Here is a 24,399-nt window from a genome sequence, read left to right on the forward strand (position 1 = left end):
AATATTGTTTTCAATTTAGGATGAGTAACGACGCCGAACATCTAAATTAGAGCCATCTTTCAAATCTAGTTTAGGTGGTTTCGGTAACTATCCTGTCGATGGGAAGACTTTTGACCAAATGTTTGTGTATATGAAAAGTGAGTTTACAAGGAAAAAAATGGACCCGGACTATGAGTATGAATAACTGGTACTGATTGAACCTTGTGAAACATACCTTGTTGAAGGTGATGCGATGCCCTTTTATAGGTTGCTTTGGACCGACTGTGATAGACGCTGAGGTTGGGGCGATTGAGATCCACCGTGTTGTATTAGAAATACTTTCGTAGTTAGGATTTCCTCTTTGTGTTTATCTCGTATCTTGAATATTTAGAAGTTCTTATGTTCAAGGATTTTTGTTAGAAATCCTCCCGAGTTGATAGATATTCTATGAGATGTTTCCTCATTTGAGACTTCTGAAGCCGTAAGTTAATCAAACACTTCAGATCTTGACCAACTAAGATCTTTAGAAAGATTTGACATTAAGTCGGTAAGCGTGCGGCGCACTTCTGTCTACCCTTGCTCAGGGTGTAAGGCATTAGCCTTGCTCACGCGGACCTCACAGCTCTCCTTACGAATCCTAGGGCAAACCTAGCTGTGTTAGAGGCAGGGCAGGGTTGGAGCTCCTTAAATCATCTTGGGGACCTCCGATTTTAGGCTTAGGTGACAGACTTCTTTTGGCTCAGCAGTCCTGCTATCTTCAGACGGGTTGTCCCATTGGATTTTTTCTTGACTTATTGACGATAGTCGACTAGTGACCATTTTATGTATCATCATGTTCTTTGATACAAAATCTATATAGGATGTTGTGCCCCCTTCTTGCTACCCTTTGACTGTGGTTCTATTAGCGCCTCCTCAAACCATTTGAAATCAGTGGGGTTCAATTGGTTTTGATTCACAAATTTGGCTTGTCCCAACCAATTTCTACTTTAGCAACCTGGAGAAGGTTATGGAGTTGAAATGGTGTTGCCAAACCGAGTTTGTGAACCACAAAGACTTCTGCATAATCAATTCAATAAAACCAATGCATAAAAGTTCACCATATATAAGACTAACTAACTGATTACAAAACATCCTCTTTTCGTCATTGAAGAATCCTAGACTAATTTCAATAAAAAATCAACATAAAAACCACCGAGATTGCCTAATTTGGATTCGTTTTTGTGATGCATTTAGAGAGAGAAGGCTTCAGATATCATCATAACCTCATAGGCTTCAAAAGTTATCACATAAATAATTGAAATTAAAGAGAAATAAATTTTGGGTCATAGAGAAGAAGATCAACAAAGTCTTACACGCGTCTTCAGTAGTGGCGGAATAGTTGAACCAATATTGTGAACCAAAATTAGTCTGGATTAGCCAATTTTGGGTCAACCTGCTAAAAGTTGAGGCCCAATTGGAGGGGAAGCGCTTCGAACAAAAATGGGGGCACTTTTATAACTTCCGATCAGTATTCTACGTATAATCTTAGTAGCTTTTAGCAAGAGAAAGAAGGGGCGCCAATAGCAAGAACGAGTTTATAGAGGTTCCAAAGAACATTCACCTATGTGGACTGACTCGGATTAATGTGTACTTGGTTTCCGCCGCGTTCTACGGACGCGACAGAATCCTCGTGGCTACGGTGATAAATGGAATTTTATCTGAAGAAAGAAGATATTTATAACAAAAATTTTAACTGATTCAATTGTTGACACTACTACCCTTTCTGTTTGTTGAATTACAAAAAAGAAAATTTTATATCAGTCGTCATCAGATATAATCTCTATCAAACTCCTAATAAAAATGGACGACCAAACTTATCTCCTGGATAACCGATTGACATGTTTTAATATATAGGATTTTCTTGTATCAACCTTATTGGTCGGTCGGTGTGGGAAAACAACCCACGAGCATGTGACCCCTCATTCGCACCAGTTCCAAAAGGGGTCTGTGGACGCCCGATACTCTACTCGGTTAAGCAAAACCTATGAGATCAGGGAGTTCTAGTTGGGAGATGAGTAGGATTTTTCACCTGCCTCGCGACTTGTTACGACCACATATTACCCGGCTGACTAAACTTGTTATATACGAATCGATCCGCTATATCTCTTTCACTATTCTCTTATCCCCTCTCTAAACCCTAGAGATTTTTCAACTGCACCATTCATTTTCTTCACCAAATTTCACAACATATTTTTTCCACTATTTTCTTTTTATCTCTCGCTCTCTAACTAATAAATGCTTGGGGTTCTTCAACCACGCCTTCCGCCTTTTTCACCAAACTCTGCAACATATCTCTTTCACTCTCTAAAGTCTAAACTAATAAATCTTAGGTCTACTTCTGACAAATAAGTTACCTACATATTACAATCATATCCTTCATCTTCTTCACAGAACTCTGTAATGTATCTCTTTTACTCTCTAAACTATTAAACTCTAGGGTTCTTCCCACATGAAAGTTACCCCAAACTAATACATCCTTGGATTTTTATCTCTTTCTTGTTTCTTTCTTATCGATTTTTAATCTCTCTTTCAACTCGTCTTCGATTTCCCTCCAGCAGCACCAACACAACTTCTTTTGCCACCGTTAATTCCGACAAATTTAAAGAAGTTAAATTATTGCCGATATCTGGATTGTCTGAGACCCGGGAAGCATGCGTGTTCATCGGCGGGTAATGTGCAACTTCTTTTCTTATTTTCCCCAGTTCGATTCACCCTGCTGATGTCAAAATTTATCTTCTTGGAATTAGTCAGAATGATGAGACTGCAACGTCAAATCCCGCTTTGCTCCTCTTGATCTTGGATGAAATCTGCAAGGAACTTGGAAACCTCTCCGACGCTCTACACTATCAGATTTCCCTTGCAGTTAAAATATTGAGTATTAAGTGAACCTTAGAGACTTACTCGTTTGATTAAGAGAGTTTGTTCTCTCGTTGTGATTGTGCCTTCTTCGATGCAATTTGATTACCTTTTATAGGTTGCTTTGACAGACTGTTAATAGACAGCGATGATGAGGCAACTGAAATCTGTCGTGTTGGATTAAAACTACTATTTCCTAGTTTGAAGATATTAAGATTCATCTTTGAAATTATCTCGTATACTTGACATTTGGAAGTTACCTTATTCAAAAATACTTAATAGATTATGTTTCCGAGTTTGTAGATTACTTTAGAGAAGTTTCCTCCTTGTGAGACTGCTAGAGCCCAAGTAAATACTTAAGATCATCACAATTGGGATCTTTGATAAGATTTCATTGTTAAGTTTGTAGCCATTTAGGCACACTTCAACACCCCCCCCCTCCCCCCCCCCCCCCCCGCATGATTGAGGTGTCGACTCACTTACATGGACCCCTTAATCTTTTCTTACATCCCAGGGCATACTTCGTTTTATTCGAGTCACAGGGCTTAGGTACTTAGGACGACCGTACCAACCTCGCGGTTCTGGGCTTGAGTGACAGTCTCTTTCGGATTCAACCTCCTTCTTGACTGGATACGCAACACCAGTTGGGCGTTTGGTCTTTTCTTGACTTATTGACCTCAGTCAACTGATGACCATTTTTTGGATCATCATGCCCGACTAAGCAAGTGTATACTCAGTTTCCTTGCCGTTACTAACCCGATTTGACTGAGTAACAGGCCGAGCCCAAATGCACCTGCCCAATTCCTAGGCCTATATCTGGGTCATGGTTGATACATCCGGGTCATTAGGTAATGTAGACTAGGGGTGGGAATCGGGCGGGTATGGGCACCCACGGGTAATTTTGAGTCGGGCTTGAGCGGGTCGGGTAAGTTTCTCCTCTACCCACTCGGGTACTCGGGTGGACTCGGGCGGGCTTTTCTGAAATCTCATATGATCAAAGCCCGCCCAAGCCCACTAAAGCAGCGGGCAAGTCGGGCTTCGGGCAAATCAGGCATCGGGTTTCTTTATCTGATATTTTTCTACCAGATCAAGAAACTCTAGAATTTGATATTGTTCAAATAAGCTTCTCTAAACAAATTGATACCAAATCTTTACAAAATTTATAAATCGAGAATGAAAGAAGTACTCAGATTCCGTAACATAAGAAATCAACAACTGATATAGATCTATATATGCAAACATGAGACTTGGTTGTCTTCCACTTTTTTGCTTGTCTTTGTATGTTCCATTAGTTCTTTGTTATTCCTTCACATCGAAATAATCTTAAAATTTGACCACTACATAGAGATGGAAGATGATCCCAATAACTTATTTAATAGAGAAGAAGGTTGGCATAAGAAGGTCTAGTAAATAAGAGAGAAACGGCTAGAGAGACAGCTTAGATGCTTTTGTCTCTCTCTATGCTACCGAATTTTTCAGATTTAATGTGGTAAACTATTAGGGTTGTTTCAATGTGTAGTTTATATATATTGGGAGAAACCCTAAATCTACCTTGGGCTTTATAGTGAAGTATAATCGACACTCAAAATGATTGGCATCTATAGGCACCCGCCGGGTGACCATATCGGGCTCAGGTATGGGCGGGGTGGCGGGCAGAGCTTTTCACCCGAGCCCGCCCATGAAAAATCTTCGGGCTGGGCGGGTAGTACCCATCTTCGGGCGCGGGCATCCATGGACATTGTCGGACGCGGTAAACGTGACGGGTATCGGGCTTTCGGGTATAATTCCCACCCCTAATGTAGACATGTAGTGAGAGAGATAGAAAGGGGTAACTAGACCACAGTGAGTAGTGACCATATCTCAACCCGACCCGTTATAGCTGTACCTGAACCGCTTGTTACTCCCAAGTCCTTACTAAGTAAATAGGGTAGGCAGAAGAACTTTGCCCGCCTTTTCAGAGGAGGCTTTCAAGACTCAAGTTAGTATATGTACAAGTAGCTCTTCACTTTCTGGTTTCTCTCTCTCTCTCTCTCTCTTCTTGCGGCGAAGAGGAAAATACAACGGTTTTAGTTTTTGAGAGAGAAAGTTGTGTGTTTCAAAATGGGAGCTCCCGCTCCAGTTTCTCCATGGATCCCTGAAGATGATTTTCTATTGAAGAATGCTATCGAGGTAAGCTTCCTTCTCTTGCTCCTTCATTTTAGTTTTTTGAATTTGGTAATTGGGTATTGTTTAGTTGGGAGAAATTAGGATTAGTTTTAAGGAATTTGAGGTTTCTCTGTGCTCTTGATGTGGGTTGAAATGCTCTTCTTTCTCTCTTATTAGTCGTCCCATTTCTTGTAAATTAAGTTTAAGGGTAATTAGTTCAACTGAAGAAGATGGGTTGATCATGATGTATCTGCTATGCTTTTCATTCTATTATATGCGTAGTTCACCTCAAACAATTGAGCATCTAAAACAATTGTTAGGCTGAAATTTGAAAGGGTTTAGTTCTAGCAAATTTCGATTTAAGCTTTAGTTGTTATTATGTGTTGAGGTCAAGTTTTCACCGTACTTGTGTCATGAGATTGTAGTTTTAAACATTGGTGAGTGTCCCATAAACCATTGCCAAGTCAAAAACAGAAAAAATGGAACTTCTTAGTTATTGAGTCATCATTGGGTCTAATATGAGCTCTAGAACGGTTGTAGGCTAACGTTCTGAGTGATAGTTGCAGTATCCTTACATTTGATTTCCTACATCGCGAATGGAAGAAGATTGGGTCCATTTAGTTGTGTTTTCTTGCTAATTTCAGGTTATTATGTTTGTCTATCCAACTCAAAACAAATTGACAGTGAGTAGAAGACTCTAGATACTATAGTTACTCAAGAATCTTTTCTTTATCCATTTGGGATTATTTTAATACGCTTCCTCACGTGTGGCATTTTTTGAGCTTGAACCCCTGTCTTTATGTCAGATTACATGGAGCATGTTGTTTGTTGGTTCTATCACATGTTGGTCTAGCTTTAACACCATATTAAGTTTGTGGGCGTTCAACTCCAAACCAATTCCTTAAAGAATGAATATTCTCAAAACCAATTGACAATGAGTGGAGAGGCTATACATATTATTTAGTTAGTCAGGCGTCCTCCCTTTGTTCATTGAGGGACTACTATGTTGCGGGTTTCTTACATATTTGTTGCTTTGGTCCACCCCAACCTATGTGACATGAGATGAGCCTCCTGTAGACTTATCGAAGGATTCAGCAATGTAGTCAACTGGAGGCAGTGAAAATGTGGGGAAGGGGCAATTTTTCCTGCGACGTAGTGACTTGTGACATGCTATGATCATCATCCCGTCGATCTGGCCAAGACTGAGCAGTTTTGTCTAGTGGAGATATGAAACTGTGTTTGGGTGAGGGAGGAGGAGTCATTTTTTCTGTTTATTTGCTTTTACAGAATTGTTATTTTTTGCTTCAATCATGAAATTTTACTTTTCTTTTCAGGCTGGTGCATCTTTGGAATCACTTGCTAGAGGCGCAATCAAGTTTTCTCGCCGATTTACTGTTCTGGAACTTCAGGAGAGGTGGCATTCTCTCCTCTATGATCCAGTTATTTCAGCAGAAGCTTCTGAGTGCATGTCTAAACTTCAGGACTCTAATTCCAATATTTCCTCGAAATCTAACAAATTTAGTATTTCAAAAGAAACTGAATCGGTGTCTGGGAAAAGGAAAGAAGAAAGTGTTCGTAGACTTTACTATGCCATGAAAAAGAGAATGTGCACTGAAACTTGCAGTTCGGTTGATCTAAATTTTCTTGTTGCACCTAATCTTCAGGAGTGCATTCCTAATGGAGGATGTCAAGAGCAGTTAGCCCTGTACAATGAGAACCCAAATGATATGATTGGAGATCCCATTCCAGATGACTTTGAACTTCAGGATTCAGATTTTGATATTGTTCGTCATGCTTTTCCACAAATCGGAAGTGGTGACCAATCATTTCATTCGGGATATAGGAATTCATTTGAAGGAGATATTCCAGATGGAATTAAGGGTAGGGACTGCTTATATGGATTTGCAGAAAATGTCTCCCCTGTCTCAGTTAATGAAGCAGTAGGAAACAACATGGGACATTCTTTTGAGCATGACAACGTAGAGAACGAAACTCACATTCTTTCAGAGAATATAACGCTTTTTGATGACAACTCTTGTGTTCAGGAAATTGGGCCACACCATGAACTGGCATTATCTACTTTTGATTCAATTACAAATACGCAGGAAAATGTTTGCTCTGAATTTGGAGGAAGTCAGGACTTCAGCTCACCTGTTTCAGACAGTGGTGCTTCCTTTGACCAGCTTGGATTTTCATCTCCGCAACCTGCAATTCCTATTTGGAGAACAATTGAGGACATTATCACGCCTGCCATGCCAAGTGGCGAGAATGTTAACAATAAAGATATGGGTCAAGGAGACACATCGGCTCTCCCAGGTGCTGCTGCTGCTGATGATGATCATGTTGATCAAGTGACTCAATCTGGATATGATGTTGACGGTTCAGTAACTCAGTTAAAAGAGGGAGAAAGTGGCGATGACTTAGCAAGTTCAACTGCTATGGCAGATAGTGAGTTTATGGATCTTTCAGATTCTCTCTTGAACTTCACATCTGAGGAAGTTCTCCTTTTTATGAACGATGATGATGATGATGAGAAAGACATGATAGATACTTCTTGTCTTGACGGGCTAAAGTCAATTCTTCTCGGTTCTCCAAGTGATGGTCATCGCGATGGTATATCTGGTGTTGGTGACCTCAGTGCATCTGTGTCTATGGATATTGGGGTTTCAGTTAGTGATGTTGCATGTCCTGTAGAAATAAACGTCATTGATAATCCACTACATTCCAGCGACAAGGTTTACAATTCAGACACTGTTTTTCCATTGCCTTCAATCACTTCAACCCCAAACCCACATTCCCCTGAACGTCGTGATGGAGTTATTTGCTGTATTTTGAACACCGAGGACCCAGAAATCCCATGCAATGATGATTTGTTTTCACCTAGTCAGGTGCTCCCAGCGTTTGTTTCCTCTGCGATGCAACAGAAGTCTGTGTTTAGTTCATCAGTTCCGTCATCCACCAAGGATATAACTGATAATCGTGAGACGACTAAGCAGGGATTCAATCTTGTCAATGAAGAAAGAGAAACTCCTGGAATTGTAACTTCACAGAAGAAAGAAAAACCGGTATTACCTGAATTTGCTGTAAATCATTCAATCAGAGATGGTGGGGTGAAATCAGAGCTACCTGAGAATGAGTCTTTAGCACTTTCCTCTAGACAAGCAGGTAATAATGAAGGAGACCAAAGTCAATGCAGATCTGTGATTGCAACTCAACGCTCTATCTCAAGTGGGGTACTAGAAGAAGGATATTCAGAAGTTGATTTGGGGAGACATAGTGAACTCGATAGCTCTCTTGACTTTCTTACAGAGATGCCAATTCATGCTTTTAATCACACAAAGAACCAAGCCCGAGAAATTATTGATGGTTGTAAACAAGAGGCAGATGTTCCCGATGAACTTCAAAATCTTGCATTAACACATGCAGAAGTCAGAACTAGTGACATGGGTTATGTAGATCCCATCATTATCACTTCAATATCAGATCAAGAAGAGTATATTTCCGAGGAAGATGATGATGTACCTTATTTTACTGATATTGAAACAATGGTAAATCAAACACGTTTGTTTTTACTTATCTTGAAGTTGCCGGGTCATATTCTCTTATCCGGTTTGTCCTTCTCTGCTTTTAATTTTTTTTTTTTCCATTTGATTGACTCATGTTATTTGCAGATACTTAATATGGACCTGGGTCCTTTTGATCAAGAATCATATTTAAGTAAAGAAGGTAATTTCCTGAAATTATCTTCAATACATCTTAACCTGAGTAAAAATAAATAATGATTAGTATCTTCTTCTTAATCTATAAGGTGATATCTATTTGTTGTGCTTTCCTTTTCTTTCAGAGGCGAGGTATCAACATGAGGATACAAAGAGGACCATCATAAGGTTGGAACAAGGTGTAAATTCGTATATGCAAAGAGCCATAGCATCTCATGGAGCATTTGCGCTTTTATATGGCCGCCATTTGAAGCATTACATTAGGCAACCTGAGGTATAAACTGCAGTCTTCAATTTATTTATGATATAATTTTCTGAATTCTGATAAAATCAACCAAAATGACGAACTGTTCTGCTTCAAACTTTGAATTGCTCTATTATCTAATGGTTCATGTGCTGAAAATAAATCTCCCTACGATGTAGGTTGTACTTGGGAGAGCAACGCAGGACAATTATGTCGACATCGACCTAGGAATAGAAGGGCGCTCTAGTAGTATTTCTCGGCGACAGGTAATTCTTGTTGTTCTTTCCTTCAATTCAGTGTCTTGCTATCATTTCATAAGTTATTCTTAGCTTATCAAGTTTATTACATTTATCCTACTTGTGCTCGTACAGTCTTAACTCTAACATTTCCTTGGCTGCATATTCATGAGGTGTAACCTGTAACTTGAATGTTAGCAAAATTTTCTGGAACAGAATATAATAACTTTATTCCCATGTATTAGTAGTCGTTAAAAAGTTAACATGAACACGGCAAACCAATGATCCAGAAAATAAAATCATCACTTACGATCGATGACTCTTATGTTATGGGAGTTAAAAGAGCTGTATTTTACACATTTCCTACATTTCTTCAACACTCCGTAAGAGATGGAAATTTGATGTAGGGAAGTGTAAATGGCCATGTCATGCATATCTGAGATATACACACTGACAGAAATAACTAAAATCGAAACAGTGCTGAACCTGAACTCATACATAACCATTTAGAGTATCACCAAGATATCATATATGATACTTAGCCTATTACAATCCTACAGTACTGTTCCTTGCGTTACTAAACAATAATCACAGATGATGGGGTCAATACTAACTTTAAGGGATGAATATAGGGTAGTCTTCGATGTTTAGGTTAAAAACAAAGGTTAAGAAGAACTGATTCAGCAAATAATTGAGGGAAAATAAGTTAATATGAGATGGATAAAATATCTAGAATTAATGGGAAAGAGAAGGACATGAAAACCTTGCTTACTTTGTAGATAAAAGAAAAAAAAGGTAGGAAATGACTTGGACAACAACAATCATCTTAATCTAAGCAGTACGACTCGGACTCGGACTCGGCTCGGCCAAGGGCCGAGTCCGAGTCAAGGGCCGAGTCAGCGGAGTCACTCTGAATATTATGAAGTTGTTAGTAGTGTATGTATATAAAATAATAACATGATAATACTTAATAAAATCAAGTTCAAACTTCAAAATTAAATTATTAGTAGAGTTAGGAACAAGTAGAACTAAATAATCACTCTAGTAGACTCATACTCTAATAGTAATAACTAATAACTAGAATAAAAAAACTAGTAAACTTACTATAAAAATAAATAGAAATATAATCTCTACCGAGTCAGCCGAGTCAGGTCCGAGTCAGCCGAGTCACTCGGGCTAACCCTAGACTCGGCTGACTCGGTGGGACTCGGCTCGGTGTACTGCCGAGTCCCGAGTCACTCGGGAGTCACTCGGCTGACTCGGCCGAGTCGTACTGCATAGATCTTAATTAATTATAACCAAGCATCAAATTATCACCTGTTTATTCATTGTGAGGAGGCTAGAAAGATTTGGGTTTTCTTTATCCAGGCAGCGGGAGTACAGTGGTGCTCTCCTTCTTCGCTGCCTAAGGTGCTAATCCAATGGAGGAAAATACCACACAAGAAGCCTAGGAGGGAGTTGTGGGTGATGATCCCCGTAGCAATATGTTGGTCCATTTGGCTGGCTAGGAACTTAGGCATTTTCAATGATTCTCCTAGGAGTCTAGTGGTCGAAGTGGAGGACGTCCTCGGTCTCCTCTTCCATTGGAGTAGAAACATGAGTTGGGCGAAGTGTCTGTCATACTTAGACTTTATTTCTAATTGGGAGGCTATCATGAAGTAACATCTTCGCCTGTGATACAACCAATTCTTTTGTACATTCTTTTCCTCATCAATATTAATTCAAACTTTTCAAAAAAAAAAAAAATAATACTATTGGCTTCACACCAAGAACAGTTTCTTAGAATCACTCCAACCGGCTTCACACCAAGAACAGTTTCTTAGAATCACTCCAACCGGCTTCACACCAAGAACAGTTTCTTAGAATCACTCCAACCGGCTTCACACCAAGAACAGTTTCTTAGAATCACTCCAACCGGCTTCACACCAATGTTAATGAATTACTCCAAAACTCTCAAACTTCCACTTATAATCTTTTTTTTTTTTTGCAGACTATCATCCTTATTTATATAACTATTGAAAAACTACTCTACTTTACACATGTCATCCACACATGACATAACCACCTATAACTACGGTTGCTTACACATGTCTCTCACACATAAAAAGCAAATAAGCAACCATGAAAAAATCAGAACTGCAACTCCCTAATCTAATCACCAAGTGGGTTGGTCCTGCAAGAAGAAAGGTCACTTGAGTTTTGAGTGCCCATAAAAGAAGGACAAAGGGAAAACCCATGATGATCAGGAAAAGGTAGTGCTGATAGAAGTTTCGCATTTGGTGAAATAAACTGGTGATGCTGCTTCAAAATATCAGGAATAGTTTTTCCTAGTTCCGTTTTGTTACCTAAGTACAATCTGAAACATGTCGATTCTTCCACTTGACAAGGTATTTTTGATATCCTCCACGCCTAGTAGAAACAACTTGTGCATCCAAGATATCCTCTACCTCATCTTTACTCAAACAGGTAGATGGTAGAGATGGTAAAGGTTGTGAAGGTTGTTCCGGTGGGTACATGGTTCGTTAGTAATAGATGGGGGGTCGTAGCAAGATTATCATCGGAAAAGAATTAATAGGTGGGGTTATCAGGCCTTTGAAAGACAAATGGTCTTCCACATTGGATGTAGCACTGATCCCAAGATCTGATGGGAGGTCTATCAGGCATGCATTACTTTCCAATCATTTTAGTATCTTGTAAGGACCAGCACTGCGTGGCTTGTAACTTTTTCACAACTCCTTGTGGAAATTGTTCTGGCCTTATCTGTATCACTACATAATCTCCCACTAAAAACTCTTTGTATCTACGATCTAAATTAACTATTTTATATTTTTCATTTATCATGGTAATGCCTTTCACGATCTTAGAATGCAGTTCATGATTCATGAATATGACGTGCAAATGCATTAGCTGATTCCGATGAACTATGCGATATGGACATTAGGATCAGATCTATTGGGGTCCAAGGTTTGCACCCATTGTCTAATTGGCTGAACTATTGTATGCAAACTCAGCTATATGCAATATGGTATCCCAATTACTAATAGTAGCAGGATCACCAACAAGACACCGTAACAAATTTCCTAGATCTCTATTGAGAACTTTTGTTTGCCCATTTGTTTGTGGGTGATATGCAGATAGATATTTGAGTGTAGTTCCCATCATTTGCCAAAGTGGTTTTCAAAAATAACTTTTGAACCTAACATCTCTATCAAACACTACACCATGATGATGAAGACTCTCTCTGAAAGACAGTTAACAATATTAACAACATATGAAGTGTTAGGACAAGGAATACAATGAATCTCATCCTTTTAGGTAAAGGAAGAGAAGGAGTAACACAATGGCTTAAAGTATTCCCATGATCCTATTTGTTGAATGTTCATCAACTTGTGTCTTCAACCCTGGGATCAATCCTATAGTGTGGTAGATTTAATATGGTGGTCCTTGATATAAGTTCATGTTTTATATCATTCGTTGAAGAGATATCTTGTGAATTGTCTTAGAATCATGTCATGGTGTTCCTTGAGTAAGGGATCAAAGTTTAATTGTTTCTCGATACAATGAATTTCATCCTTTTAGGTAAAGGAAGTGAAGGAATAACACGAATGCTTAAAGTATTCCCACGATCCTATTTGTTGAATGTTCATCAACTTGTGTCTTCAACCCTGCATTATCACTAGGATCAATCCTATAGTTTGGTAGATTTAATATGGTGCTCCTTGATATAAGTTCATTTTTATATCATTCACTGAAAAGATGTCTTGTGAATTGTCTTAAAATCATATCATGGTGTTGCTTTGAGTAAGGGATCAAAGTTTAATTGTTTCTCGATGCAAGAAACTTCTATTGCCATATCTGTTTCACATCGGGATAGGAATTAACAGAACGAACTTGTTATCCCGAGTAAGACTTTCAAGCAAAACCCCGAGGGGTTCAATAGCTTGGTCATTATGTCTAACCTTCTTCCTGATTGAATGCGTCATAATTACATGGTCATAGCACATAATTCTCAGATTCCATTTTTGTTTCTTCAACAACTTCTCTTGCATCCATTGGGTGGGCAACATTAAATATGGGGTTATTGACATATTCCAGTCATCATTATTTTTTACTAACAATTGTAGGGTTTCGTAGTCACCTAGTGTTCTAAGCGGAATCTCAGACATCTAGTACGTCTAACACTAGCTATCAGGATCACATGCAAGAACTAAAGATGAATTAGAGCAAGATAGAGATTTACCTGAATCGCTTTCCCTCGAACTAAATCCGAAGCCTTTATCCCGAAGATGAGAGGTCCAAATTGCAGCTCCTCTACTTGAGATACCCTAGCAAGTGACGTGGTCTGCCTTTAGAGTCAGCTAGGACCTTATTAAGAGGTTGAGATAAAGAACTCTTCTTCTTTAACTAGATAGATAGGTTGGGAGCTTTTTCTCTAAAATCTCTCTCTCCACTTGATGATGTAGAACTCTAGAGAAAATTTCACACCTTTTATGTTCTAATTTGAACCTTATATAAAGACCTTAGAGTCAGAATCGCATTCGAAATAGGATTCAATGAGGACCACATAAAAGATAGAATCAGAGTCCTAATCTGAGTAGGATTCCCAGTGGGATTTCTGTCCCATCTCAGACTCCTTAAGTGGCCGGTCAGGCAGCCCCTTTAGTGGGTTGGGCTTGGCCGACCATAACATGGCCGGCCCATCTCTCTTGATCCGAGCTTCTCTTTCGGGCTTATGGCCGGCCCATCTCTTTTGATCCGAGCTTCCCTTTCGGGCTCGGTTCTTCCTATCTTTGTCTAGATCCTATCCGAACCTTTTGGGCTTATCAAGTTGGATCTAATCCATCCTTTTGCCTTGTTCCCTCCAGTCAATTCCCTCTGATCAAACCGCCACTCTTTGGTGTAACCCGTTGTAGGACCCTGTCGATGTTAGCCGTGAATTACCGAAGTGATTCGACGATCGTAGTTGACTTCTAGCTAAGCATTATGATCCCTAATTCGACTGGACTAGATGATCTTCTGGATAAAGTCGTCATTATCATATTCGACAAATTGAGCGAATTGTCATCTTGGTTGAAGGATAGTCCTTTAGAAAGACATCTCCTTCAGACGGAAGGATATCTCCTTCAACAATGTCAGTCTTGGCTGGAAGAAGGTCGAACTTACTCTCGTTCCCATCATTTTTAACCTGTGCTAAATAAATGTCTTCAAACTATCTAGTCGAATGCTAAAAGCAGCACATTGTGCTTTTATGTTCGCTAGACAGTCTGTGTTAACATGTAAGGCCTGAGTTAATTGAGTTGTATCCATTTCAAGTTGATAAATTTTACCACTATGAGTGCACATGCAAACATTTTTTTTAACATGAAAGAGAACAAGAACAGACTTGTAGTACACATATGAAATGCAGTTAACTAATAACTATATGCTAAATTTAAGTAATGAACCCTGAACTAACCATAAACCATGCTATGATACCAAAATCGATGCAGGACAATGTAAATGGCCGTGTCATGAATATTAGAGATCAAATAACGCATTACTATAGACAACCAAAATCAAAACAATGATGAATTCATACATAAACATGTAAAGTATCATGAAGCTATATATACAATCCAAAACCTATTACAATCCTACAATAGTGTTGTTTAGTAAACGACAATCACAGGTCTAGGGATTAATATTAACTCAAAGTGATGAATATAGGGTTGTCTTAGATGTCTAGGTTAACTAAATCAGGGAAAATAAGTCAATATAAGATGGATAAAATACCTAGAATTAGTGGGAAAGTAAAAGACATGGGAAACCTTGCTTACTTAGTAGATAAGGGAAAGAAAAGGTAGGAAATAACTTGGGACAACAACAATATTCATTAATTATGACCAAGCATCAAACTACATAATAATACTATTGGCTTCACACCAATAACAGTTTCTTGGTATAACTCCAACTGGCTTCACACCAAACTTAAGGAATCATTCCAATATCCTTAAACTTACACTTCTAAGCTAGTTTTTTTTCGTCTACAAATTACCATCCTTATCTATATATTAGAGAGTAATTACTTAGAACTACCTTACTTCACATATGTCACCCAAACATGATATAACCATAGACATAGAGGATGTCAAAGGGAAAATATATTTGTGGGCCAAAAGAGTTGTATCTTTTAGATCTATTTCTTACTTAAATGTGGTAGTTAATTGGGAGGCGTGGATATCGTGAGAGATTCCATGTCCTAACCCTTCCCCTTTGTATATAGTTTTTCTTTCTTCAATATATTCATTCGAAGTTTCAAAACACAAACCACATAACTACCATTTCTTACACATGTCTGTCACACATGAAAAACAAAAATTAACCGTAATAAAAAACATAACGACAGATAACTCCCTATAACTTGAAGTCAAATAACTTATATTGAGTTACTAAATTAATGTATATACTGGAGATGTAATCATTAACCATGGTGATAAAATTCTCAATATAGTCATCTTTTTACGAGAATCAAGTTAAAAAATTGTCTTAATTATATTTAGTGTGGTTGGGCTAATTCCCATGCCACTCAAAGTTTGCCAAAGCTCTATCCTCCATATGTAGTTTGTGTTTTCCATTTTCACTGTCCCCAAAATTCAAAATATACATTTCTTAACCTCCATATAATTTACTTATACTGTCCCCCTCTAAGTTGTTTTAATTGCTCAATGTTCTTGTTTTTTCTTCAACTATATGGGTTATTTGGGCTGCTCTAGTGATGATTGCAATCGATATTTTGTCACAATGATCCTAACAGGAATGTGATGTACATAATGAGCCCAATATTGAACACATCAAAACTCATCCTCATAATTCATAATTGGTTATTTTAATATAGCTATCATCAAATATAATTTCTTTCAAACAGTTACAACATTCGAGAACCGATACCTAAATTAATTCGAGCCTATCATTATTCTAATGATAATATTTGTTTCCCTTCCTTTTAGAATATATGTGAGACTAGCAGGAATAAGGCGTGAAAATCATGTGTTACAAAATTAAACAAAACGTGTTTCAAAAAAAAAATGTATAAATTTCCTCTAATAACCCTTTCATGCTATCACAGGACTCAGATTGTATTAATAGGAGATTAAACAAACCATAATCTTTTAAAACCAACAAAAAAGTCGAAAGATTTTTGAATCGAGAACTAAAGAAAAATCAGATATTATTTTTACTACTTGTACTTGAGCGCTCGCAGGTGGGGAAAGGCGAGTTTTATTGTAATAGATGTTTGCATGTTTCAGTGGATATACTGTAATTTATTGAGATGATGTTTGTTCACTTACTTTAGGCAACTATAAAAATGGAGGAAGATGGGTCTTTTTATTTGAAGAATCTTAGCAACCGCCCAGTCTCTGTCAACAAGAAGGAACTAACCCGTGGAGAGTTTGTGAAGCTTAATTCAAGTGCCCTAATTGAGGTAATCAAAATTCTTCCAACATCGCTATGATTGATATTTTGTGGGGTTGTTTTATTATTTAAGCAAGACAAGGGTGGTGTTTTTCTTTTTTCACTGTCTGAATCTGAATCATCTAATCAAATGGGTCCAAACTCAACCGGAATCGCTTATTCAGATGAGTCAGACAAAAACAAACATTTGGTAGTGTGAGTCGAGACAATTTAGACCTAAAGTTAGATTTAGATCTAACTTAGAAAAACTATGTACCTAAATGACAATTATGTCCAATATGTGAGGTCTTACACCTCTTACACCTTGAGGCAAAATGCCTCACAACCTAAATGGGTACACATTGTTTAAGCTTTCAGATGTGTTATGTGTACGCTTTGAGGTGAAAAGCGAACTGATTGCCTTGCAGTGCTTCTGTCATACTAAAATTTAAAACATTATATACCGCCCAGATACAGAATTTCTTGTAAGTTCAAGCTGCTGCAAGCCTGCAACAGTGGTGCTTCATTACAGAAGAGGGATAAAGAATTTCTGGGTTTAGTATGAATCATATGATTATAAAATGTAATGCCTCAAGCCTTGGCATATTGTCCCCGCTTTTGGAGACACCCACGCCCCTGAGTACGGGGTTTTGTTTCTGCTGAAGGCTCCACAAATCTACCCAAAAGGCCTCGACACTTACTAAGCTTGAACACAAACAAATATAGCCCAGACTCTGAACACTCTCCCAAACGATGTGGAACTATAACAATCCCCACCCTTGGAGGCAAGAGTCCTCGACTTCGATACCATTTATAACATCATAAGTCATAGCAGTTATCGATATTGTCCTCTCTGTTGAAACCCAAGCTCACGCCCCTGGATACTGTATTTCGTTTTAGGCGAAGGCTACACGAGCCTACCTAAATGGCGTCAACATTTACTAAGTTTGAGTACGCACATATAACCCAGCCTATGGAGGTTCTCCAAGCGATGCAGGACTATTACATAAAACTTGTGTCATGTGGTGTTATTTTTAAAAATTCAAGTTTCTTTTTTCTGCCATTTTACATTTGAACTTTTGGGATTCTGCATTTATGCTAACATTTAACAAGGACTAAAATAGTTGTTGATGAAAGTGATTAACCCTTAACCATGTTATCATCATTGAGTGTTGTGGAAAACACTTATGTGTTCTTTGTTCTTCTCATTGTCTCCAGATGAGTTAGACAAGAAAAAGTTTTGAAGTGTTTGTTAAGTCAATTCAGAGTTCACACACCTTGAGCTAGATTTCAGATCTGACTTAGGGAAGAAACCAACACTGCTATATACATATAACTCAGTATTTTGTGCTAGTGGGATGCCCAATAATCTATGATGTGAACTTTCTGAACAATTTGGATTATTTTCGAAGCTGCTCAAATCTAGGCATGCTTGATTTAGTATGATGCTATTTTGATTTCAATCCTACAAAACTGCAACTAATTTATGTCATTGGAAAATTTCAGGTAAGAGGCCTTCGATTCTTGTTCGAGGTAAATCAGAATTTTGTGAGGCAGCAAATGGCTAAAGAATGCTAGAAATGATCAAGACAGCCGTTGGAATTTACGGTCTTGGAGGTGTGCTTTCGTCTTCTAACGACTATTTCGTTATACATGTAAACAACCTATCTTATGTTGTTTAAGTTCATTTATAGAGAAGCATCCTATTTTTCTCCGGAGTAGCTATGTACATCCTATTTTCTTTATATAAATTAAATAATTGCTTCTTCAATGTTTGAATAATTAGTTGATTTAAATTAGTAAAGATGTTGATGTATTATATTGATTGACATTTGGAGGACTTAAATTGAATAATTATAAGAACCAAATATTTCTGCTCTACATTTTACTTGTTATTTGCATTTTACAAAAAAATGGCTTCTCCATTCTGAACATTTAGGGTCATAGTAACCTAGTATTTGTTTTTATGTAAGTTAAGATAGGTAATCTATCTCGAGGTTAGAATTAACTCAAGTCAAATTTTGAAGTGTTTGTTTTGGTCTCAGTCGTCAAGTTTGGTCAATGTGAATGACTTTTGGGGTTATTTTGGGCCATTTGTGTCAGACGAGTCAGATGAATCTGCTTCATATAATGATAAAACACAATCACCACCTAAGGGAAATAGCTTGCTGGATTTGCAGAAACAGTAATTATCAACTTTCTTCCTTAAATCTAGTTAACATAGTATGTTTTTCTCCATCCAACAGGTTACAGACTTACAGTTATAAGCTTTTCTCCATCCAACAAATTCGATGTAAACATAACAAAATTTAAATGATGAGGATTGTACCTTCCTTCAATTTCACAACAACTTGTCTTGATGTCTGATTAATCATCCCAACATAATTTTTAAAGCTCCATTTGGATACAGGATGATTATATAACTGGTGGAGACTTTTTATATCATTTCATTTTCTTTTTCTGTTGTTTTTCCTGAAGATTCGGTTTAGCTTTTCCTTTTCTTTTTGCCTTTAGAGCATCTCCAATGCAAAACTTAAAAAAAACTCTATTTGGCTTATGTGTTGAGTCTCAATTGAGATTCTCTTTCCTATGTGGCTAACTTGAGTGTCTCTAATTCAAGTCCTTCTCCAATGCAACACTCTAAAAAACTCTAATAGATACACATGTCATACATACATTTAATAGGAAAAAGTGGTTGAGAAAGAAAAGCTTTCTATTGGTTCAAAAATTAAATTTGATGACTAGGACACTTAAGACTCTCAAAAGAGATCTCAAAAATAGAGTTTCTAGTTGAGACATCTTAAAACTTAATGCTTCCACATCAACTTAAGATCTCAATTGAGTTTTGCATTGGAGAGGTTTTTTCTCAAAAAAAGCTCTAAAGTCCTAGGTGGCACTTAAGATTTTAAGATTGAGTCTTGCATTGGAGATGCTCTTAGTCAGAACTGCAAAAAATGTGGAGGTATTTTTTTTGTATGGGTTATTTCCCAAATGACCCCCAACTTTGTGACCAGCTTCCTGTCTGACCCCCTACTTTAGCAATAATTTTCGTATGGCCCCCTGTTTTCGTTATCCTTAACTTTTCGTTACTTCCTCTTCTCCATCTCATTTCCTCTCTCTGCCAAGTCACCTATCACGCCACATCATCATCTCTCCGGCATGGGTCGCTGGCCGACCAAATTTCCGGCCGGCGGCGACCTTCAATTTTTTTTTTATTCTCTCTCTCTAAAAACAAGAAATTTTTTATTTCCTCACTCTCTCTAAACTCCAGTGAAGGGGGTTTCCCTTCGCCGGAGGTCTTTCCATCACGAACAGACTAAGGTCTGTCAAACAAACCTTCAATGGTCTGTTCGACAGACCTCCGGCGAAGGGAAACCCCTTTTGCCGGAGTTTGGAGAGAGAGAGATGAGAGAGGAAATAAAATAAATTTAGAGAGAGAGAGAACAAAAAAAGAATTTGAAGGTCGTCGGCTGGAAATTTGGCCGCCCGGCGACCCCTGCCGGAAAAGATGATGATGTGGCGTGATAGGTTTCTCGAAAGAGAGAGGAAATGAGATGGATGAGAGAGAGTAACAGAAAGTTAAAGATAACGGGAAAAGGGAGCCATACGGGAATTATTGTTAAAGTAAGGGGCCAGGCAGGAAGCTGGTCACAAAGTTGGGGGTCATATGGGAAATGACCCTTTTGTTTTTTGTTATCTGGTCTTACCGTTTTTGCGTTTGCTTTTCCCTCATGTTGAGCTATTACTTCGAGATGAAGCAAAACAGGATCACTGATGTACACTAGGTATCATCGTTTTTGGACATTTTTTTTAGCCAATTAGCTCAGCAGACACTAATTAAACATTAATTACTCAAAAAAGTAACAAGTTTCGTTTTCTTACGTAGTTTTTTTTTTAAACAATTCTTGAGTAGTCTAAGGTAGCAAAAATAAAGAGTTATTTCTCGATTGGCCCTCTAGATTAACTAGGGTATGATCAGTTTTTCGCGTGACTCCCTAAAAAATAAAAGATATAAAGATGATCCCTTGCTGCGTTTTTCTATATATTTTAACTAGAAAGTCAGATTTTAACTTTCTAATATTGTCGTTTTGTTTTTTTTCTTTTCTTATTTTTTGTTTAGTCTCTAATAATTATCTCTCTTCAAATTTGGGCCTCAGCCTACTGGTCCAACGGGCGAATGAAGGGTCGCAACACGTTGGGGCCACATCTGACCTTTGGATTTGCTTTAACGACCTAATTTTTTTTTTTTTTTTTTAACATATATTTACTTTTAATTTTTTTTAAAACTTCAATTAGTTTTAATTTTTGTAAAATTCTAACAAAAACTGTCCCATTAATAATTAAAGTAATAATATTTTTAATAAGGGTTATTTCTCAAATAGCAATCAACTTTATGACCAACTTCCTGCCTAGCGCCCTACTTTATCAAAAATACTCAGTTGGCCCATTTTTTCAGTTACCGTTATAACTCCGTTAACTAGTCATCACCTCTCTGCCATCTCATCGTCTTCACTGGCGATAGTCGCCGGCTGGCCAAATTTCCGGCCGGCGACCTTCAAACATAAAAAAAAAACTTTTTTTTCTCTCTCTCAAAAAAAATTCCTCTCTCTATACAACTCCGGCGAAGGCGAGAAGCCCCTTCGCCGGAGAAACCAGACCTTCAAGGTATGGTTTGTAACCAGATTCGATCTGGTTTCAAACTAGACCGAGATCTAGTTTAAACAACTCTCTCTATCTTACACGAATACGAACACTAGCTCTTTATTTGTGTTGAATGTTTCTAATGTCATACATATTAAATTTAGGTTTTGGTCATACATATCAGTTTTAGTTTTTGAAGATTTATTATTATGGGTTCTAATGTCATCAATTGAACATTTGAATTAGCTAATAGCCAACCAACTTCCCCAATTTCAGTTGGTATTGTTTAACTGTGGTAGATGTTATTTATGATATCTAGTATCATTTGCAGTTACATATTTGGGTACAATAACCGATTCGCGAATTTCATCAAACACCTACACGAGAAATGGGAAATGAGATAAATCATTTGTTTGATGCTATATTCTATTCAGTTTTTCTTTTATATGCTAATATGATTCAAACAATTACGGGGCATGAATCATATTAAGATCATGAATCATGAGAATAGTAGGATTAAGGTTTGTCCTCTACGAGTCAAAATTTTCATCAAGTGATTTCCAAGTGATGTATGCATTACTCGTCACTCGTTGTGATTTTCGGCAAATGAGTCTAACTTGCTGAACTAATGATGAGGTTCTTGATGCATAGTATAGGTTATGGTGGTAACAACCCATGAAGGAGTTCTTGAGGTTAGAGAGAGAGAGAGGTTAGAGAGAGAGAGGTTAGAGAGATGGAGAGAGAGAGAGAGAGAGAGGTTAGAGAGAGAAAGAGATTAGAGAGAGAGAGAAAGGTATGTTCCTGTTTAGAGAGAGAGAGAGAGAGAGGAAAAAAATGTAGAGAGCGAGAGAGGAATTTTTTTTACGTTTGAAGGTCGCCGACCGAGAATTTGGTCGGCCGTCGACCTTTGCCGGCGAAGACGATGAGGTGGCGAGAAAATGAGGTGACAGAGAGAGGTGATGACTAGTTAACGGAGTATAAGGTAACTAAAAAAGGGGTCATCTAGGTATTTTTTTTTGATAAAGTATTGGGATAGACAGGAAGCTGGTCATAAAATTTGGGGCGATTTGAGAAATAACCCTGTTAATAGTTGAGGTCCAAAATAATGGGACTTCGTGTCTATTTATAGAACATATCAAGGACTTAATATAAAATATATGGGTACTAAAGACCAATAACATATTATATTTTAAATCTCTATAATTTAGATATGTGAATGAGCGTGATTATTCACAAATCTCTATATTATAGAGATGTGTAAAACTACAAATATGAAATATGGAGTTATACACCACGCAAAGGTGTTCAACAAAAAAAAATACACCACGCATAGCACTCAGAAGGTGGTCGAAGGGCCTTTAGTTAAAAGCGAAGATTATGGGACCCAACTTTGCATAACAAGGCACGTCAACGAGGGACAATGACCCATACCTGCAATAATGAACCAACAACTATCAGTCTTTTGTTCTATAGATTATGTGGTCGAGACCCTTATGTCATCCAACCAACTTACACATTATCTTTCATTATCATTTCATTAATTGCATCGACCTCAAACTAACATGACGTTATTATGTAAAATGTCCATGACATTTCAAGTCATGTAAAAACTAAAAAGATTTGGAAAGTGTTAAAAGGATAAGGTTTCAGTCACTTAATCAAAATAGAAAAAATCTGTTTTAGAAGTTAGTAATGTAGGATTGTTATGATTTTAGTTACAAAGTAAAGCTGATATTTTCTCTTCGAGAAATTTGTAAAAGTTACTCATGTAATACTTACAAAACAAGAGCATCTCTAATGGGACACTCGAGTTCTAAAACTTAGAGTGTCACTTAAGATTATTAGAAATTTTGTTAAAAAACTTTCTTCAATAGGAACTCTATTTGACACTCCGACAATGTGGAACATTTAATAAAGACTCTATAAGTAACACTCTAAAATTATAACCAATAGAAAATTTTGATTTTTAACTATTTCTTTTCTATTGAATTCAAGAGTGACATGTGTATTAATTAGAAATGTTTTAGAATGCTCCGTTGGAGACAAAAAAAAGTTTAGAGTGACTCTATTTTAACGCTTATGAAAGAGAATCTTAACTCACACTTGACAGCTAAGACTTTAGAGTTTTTCTTAGAGTGTCCCATTGGAGAGGCTCTAGGTTCATATTTTCTGTCTCTAGAAATCTGTAAAAGTTACTTGCGTAAAAACTTTTCCTTCACCATTACTACAAAAATAATCACAATGGAGGAAGATCAAACCTCTCGATTTTGTGGCAACTTTGGTTTATTAGTCAAAGACAAAGTTGTCACGGAATCTGACAACTTTTCTTCTTTGCTCTAATTTTTGTGGCAACATTTATTCCAACTTTCCAAATTTTCGAGAAATTTTCTTAAAATACGAGCAATGTCCAGCTCATTACAACAACCAAATCGCTCGGTTACTAGTACCCAAAAATCCTGGATACTGAGCTTTATGTCGTTCTCCAAAATCAAAGATGTTTATAGCTATTCAACAAAAATTCAAGTATCTTGTTGAAGAAAAAACCTAATAATATTGAAGTTTTAGGTTTGAATATATAATTGTTTCTCTATTTGTGAAGGTTCATCTACCATAAGTGTCTTTGATTTGTTTGGTTTCACCATCATCAACAATGTATTCTCCCATTTTATCTCTTTAAGGAGTTGGTAACGATAAAGAAAAAGAAGAAAAAATAAATCATAAGTTTATAGAAGGACCTTATAGAAAAAAGGAAAGACTTATCTTGAAAAATAAATCTTTTAGAAAATATAAATAAAAATATACTGTATTTGTGTTTTTTTTTGTCTATATCGAATTCATTAGGACTTCCCACCGGTTTGAACATTAATCCAATAAATGGAATCTCAGGGGTTGTACGAAGGTAAGCATTTGACCAGACAGGCACCAAATATCTCTCACCTTCTATTTGCAGATGATTGTATAAGGACGACAAAATTATATATGTGAAATCCACTCTGAATCTATATTGGTCTTTTTTTTGGCCAAAAATCAACTTCTCAAAATCATAGTAACTTTTTTTAGCAAAGGTGTTTTGGAAGATTGTCGTCAAACTGGTGTGGCTTTGTTTGAT

The 24,399-nt window shown here is 37.4% G+C and overlaps 1 protein-coding gene across 1 annotated transcript; it reads left to right on the forward strand.

The window, feature by feature from the left end:
* Nucleotides 1-4,668: 4,668 nt before the first annotated feature.
* Nucleotides 4,669-18,530, forward strand: LOC147538160 (uncharacterized). The gene is made up of 7 exons (XM_086640998.1): nt 4,669-5,043; nt 6,354-8,567; nt 8,691-8,745; nt 8,864-9,012; nt 9,162-9,248; nt 16,552-16,680; nt 18,156-18,530. Exons 1-7 carry the CDS (start codon nt 4,975-4,977, stop codon nt 18,225-18,227), a joined length of 2,775 nt encoding a protein of 924 aa, XP_086497124.1. The 5' UTR covers nt 4,669-4,974; the 3' UTR covers nt 18,228-18,530.
* The last annotated feature ends 5,869 nt before the right edge of the window (nt 18,531-24,399 follow it).

This window comes from Eschscholzia californica, unplaced genomic scaffold (assembly GCF_041429995.1).
Source record: "Eschscholzia californica isolate CP2 unplaced genomic scaffold, dmEscCali1.0.p SCAF_5, whole genome shotgun sequence".
In the NCBI taxonomy this organism is placed as follows: domain Eukaryota; kingdom Viridiplantae; phylum Streptophyta; class Magnoliopsida; order Ranunculales; family Papaveraceae; genus Eschscholzia; species Eschscholzia californica.

Bases quoted from the DNA above. Each gene is read 5' to 3' on its own strand.
- LOC147538160 (XM_086640998.1), top strand. From the start codon at position 4,975: ATGGGAGCTCCCGCTCCAGTTTCTCCATGGATCCCTGAAGATGATTTT. The intron at 8,568-8,690 runs GTAAATCAAACA...TGTTATTTGCAG, and splicing joins TTACTGATATTGAAACAATG to ATACTTAATATGGACCTGGG. The intron at 8,746-8,863 runs GTAATTTCCTGA...CTTTTCTTTCAG, and splicing joins ATCATATTTAAGTAAAGAAG to AGGCGAGGTATCAACATGAG.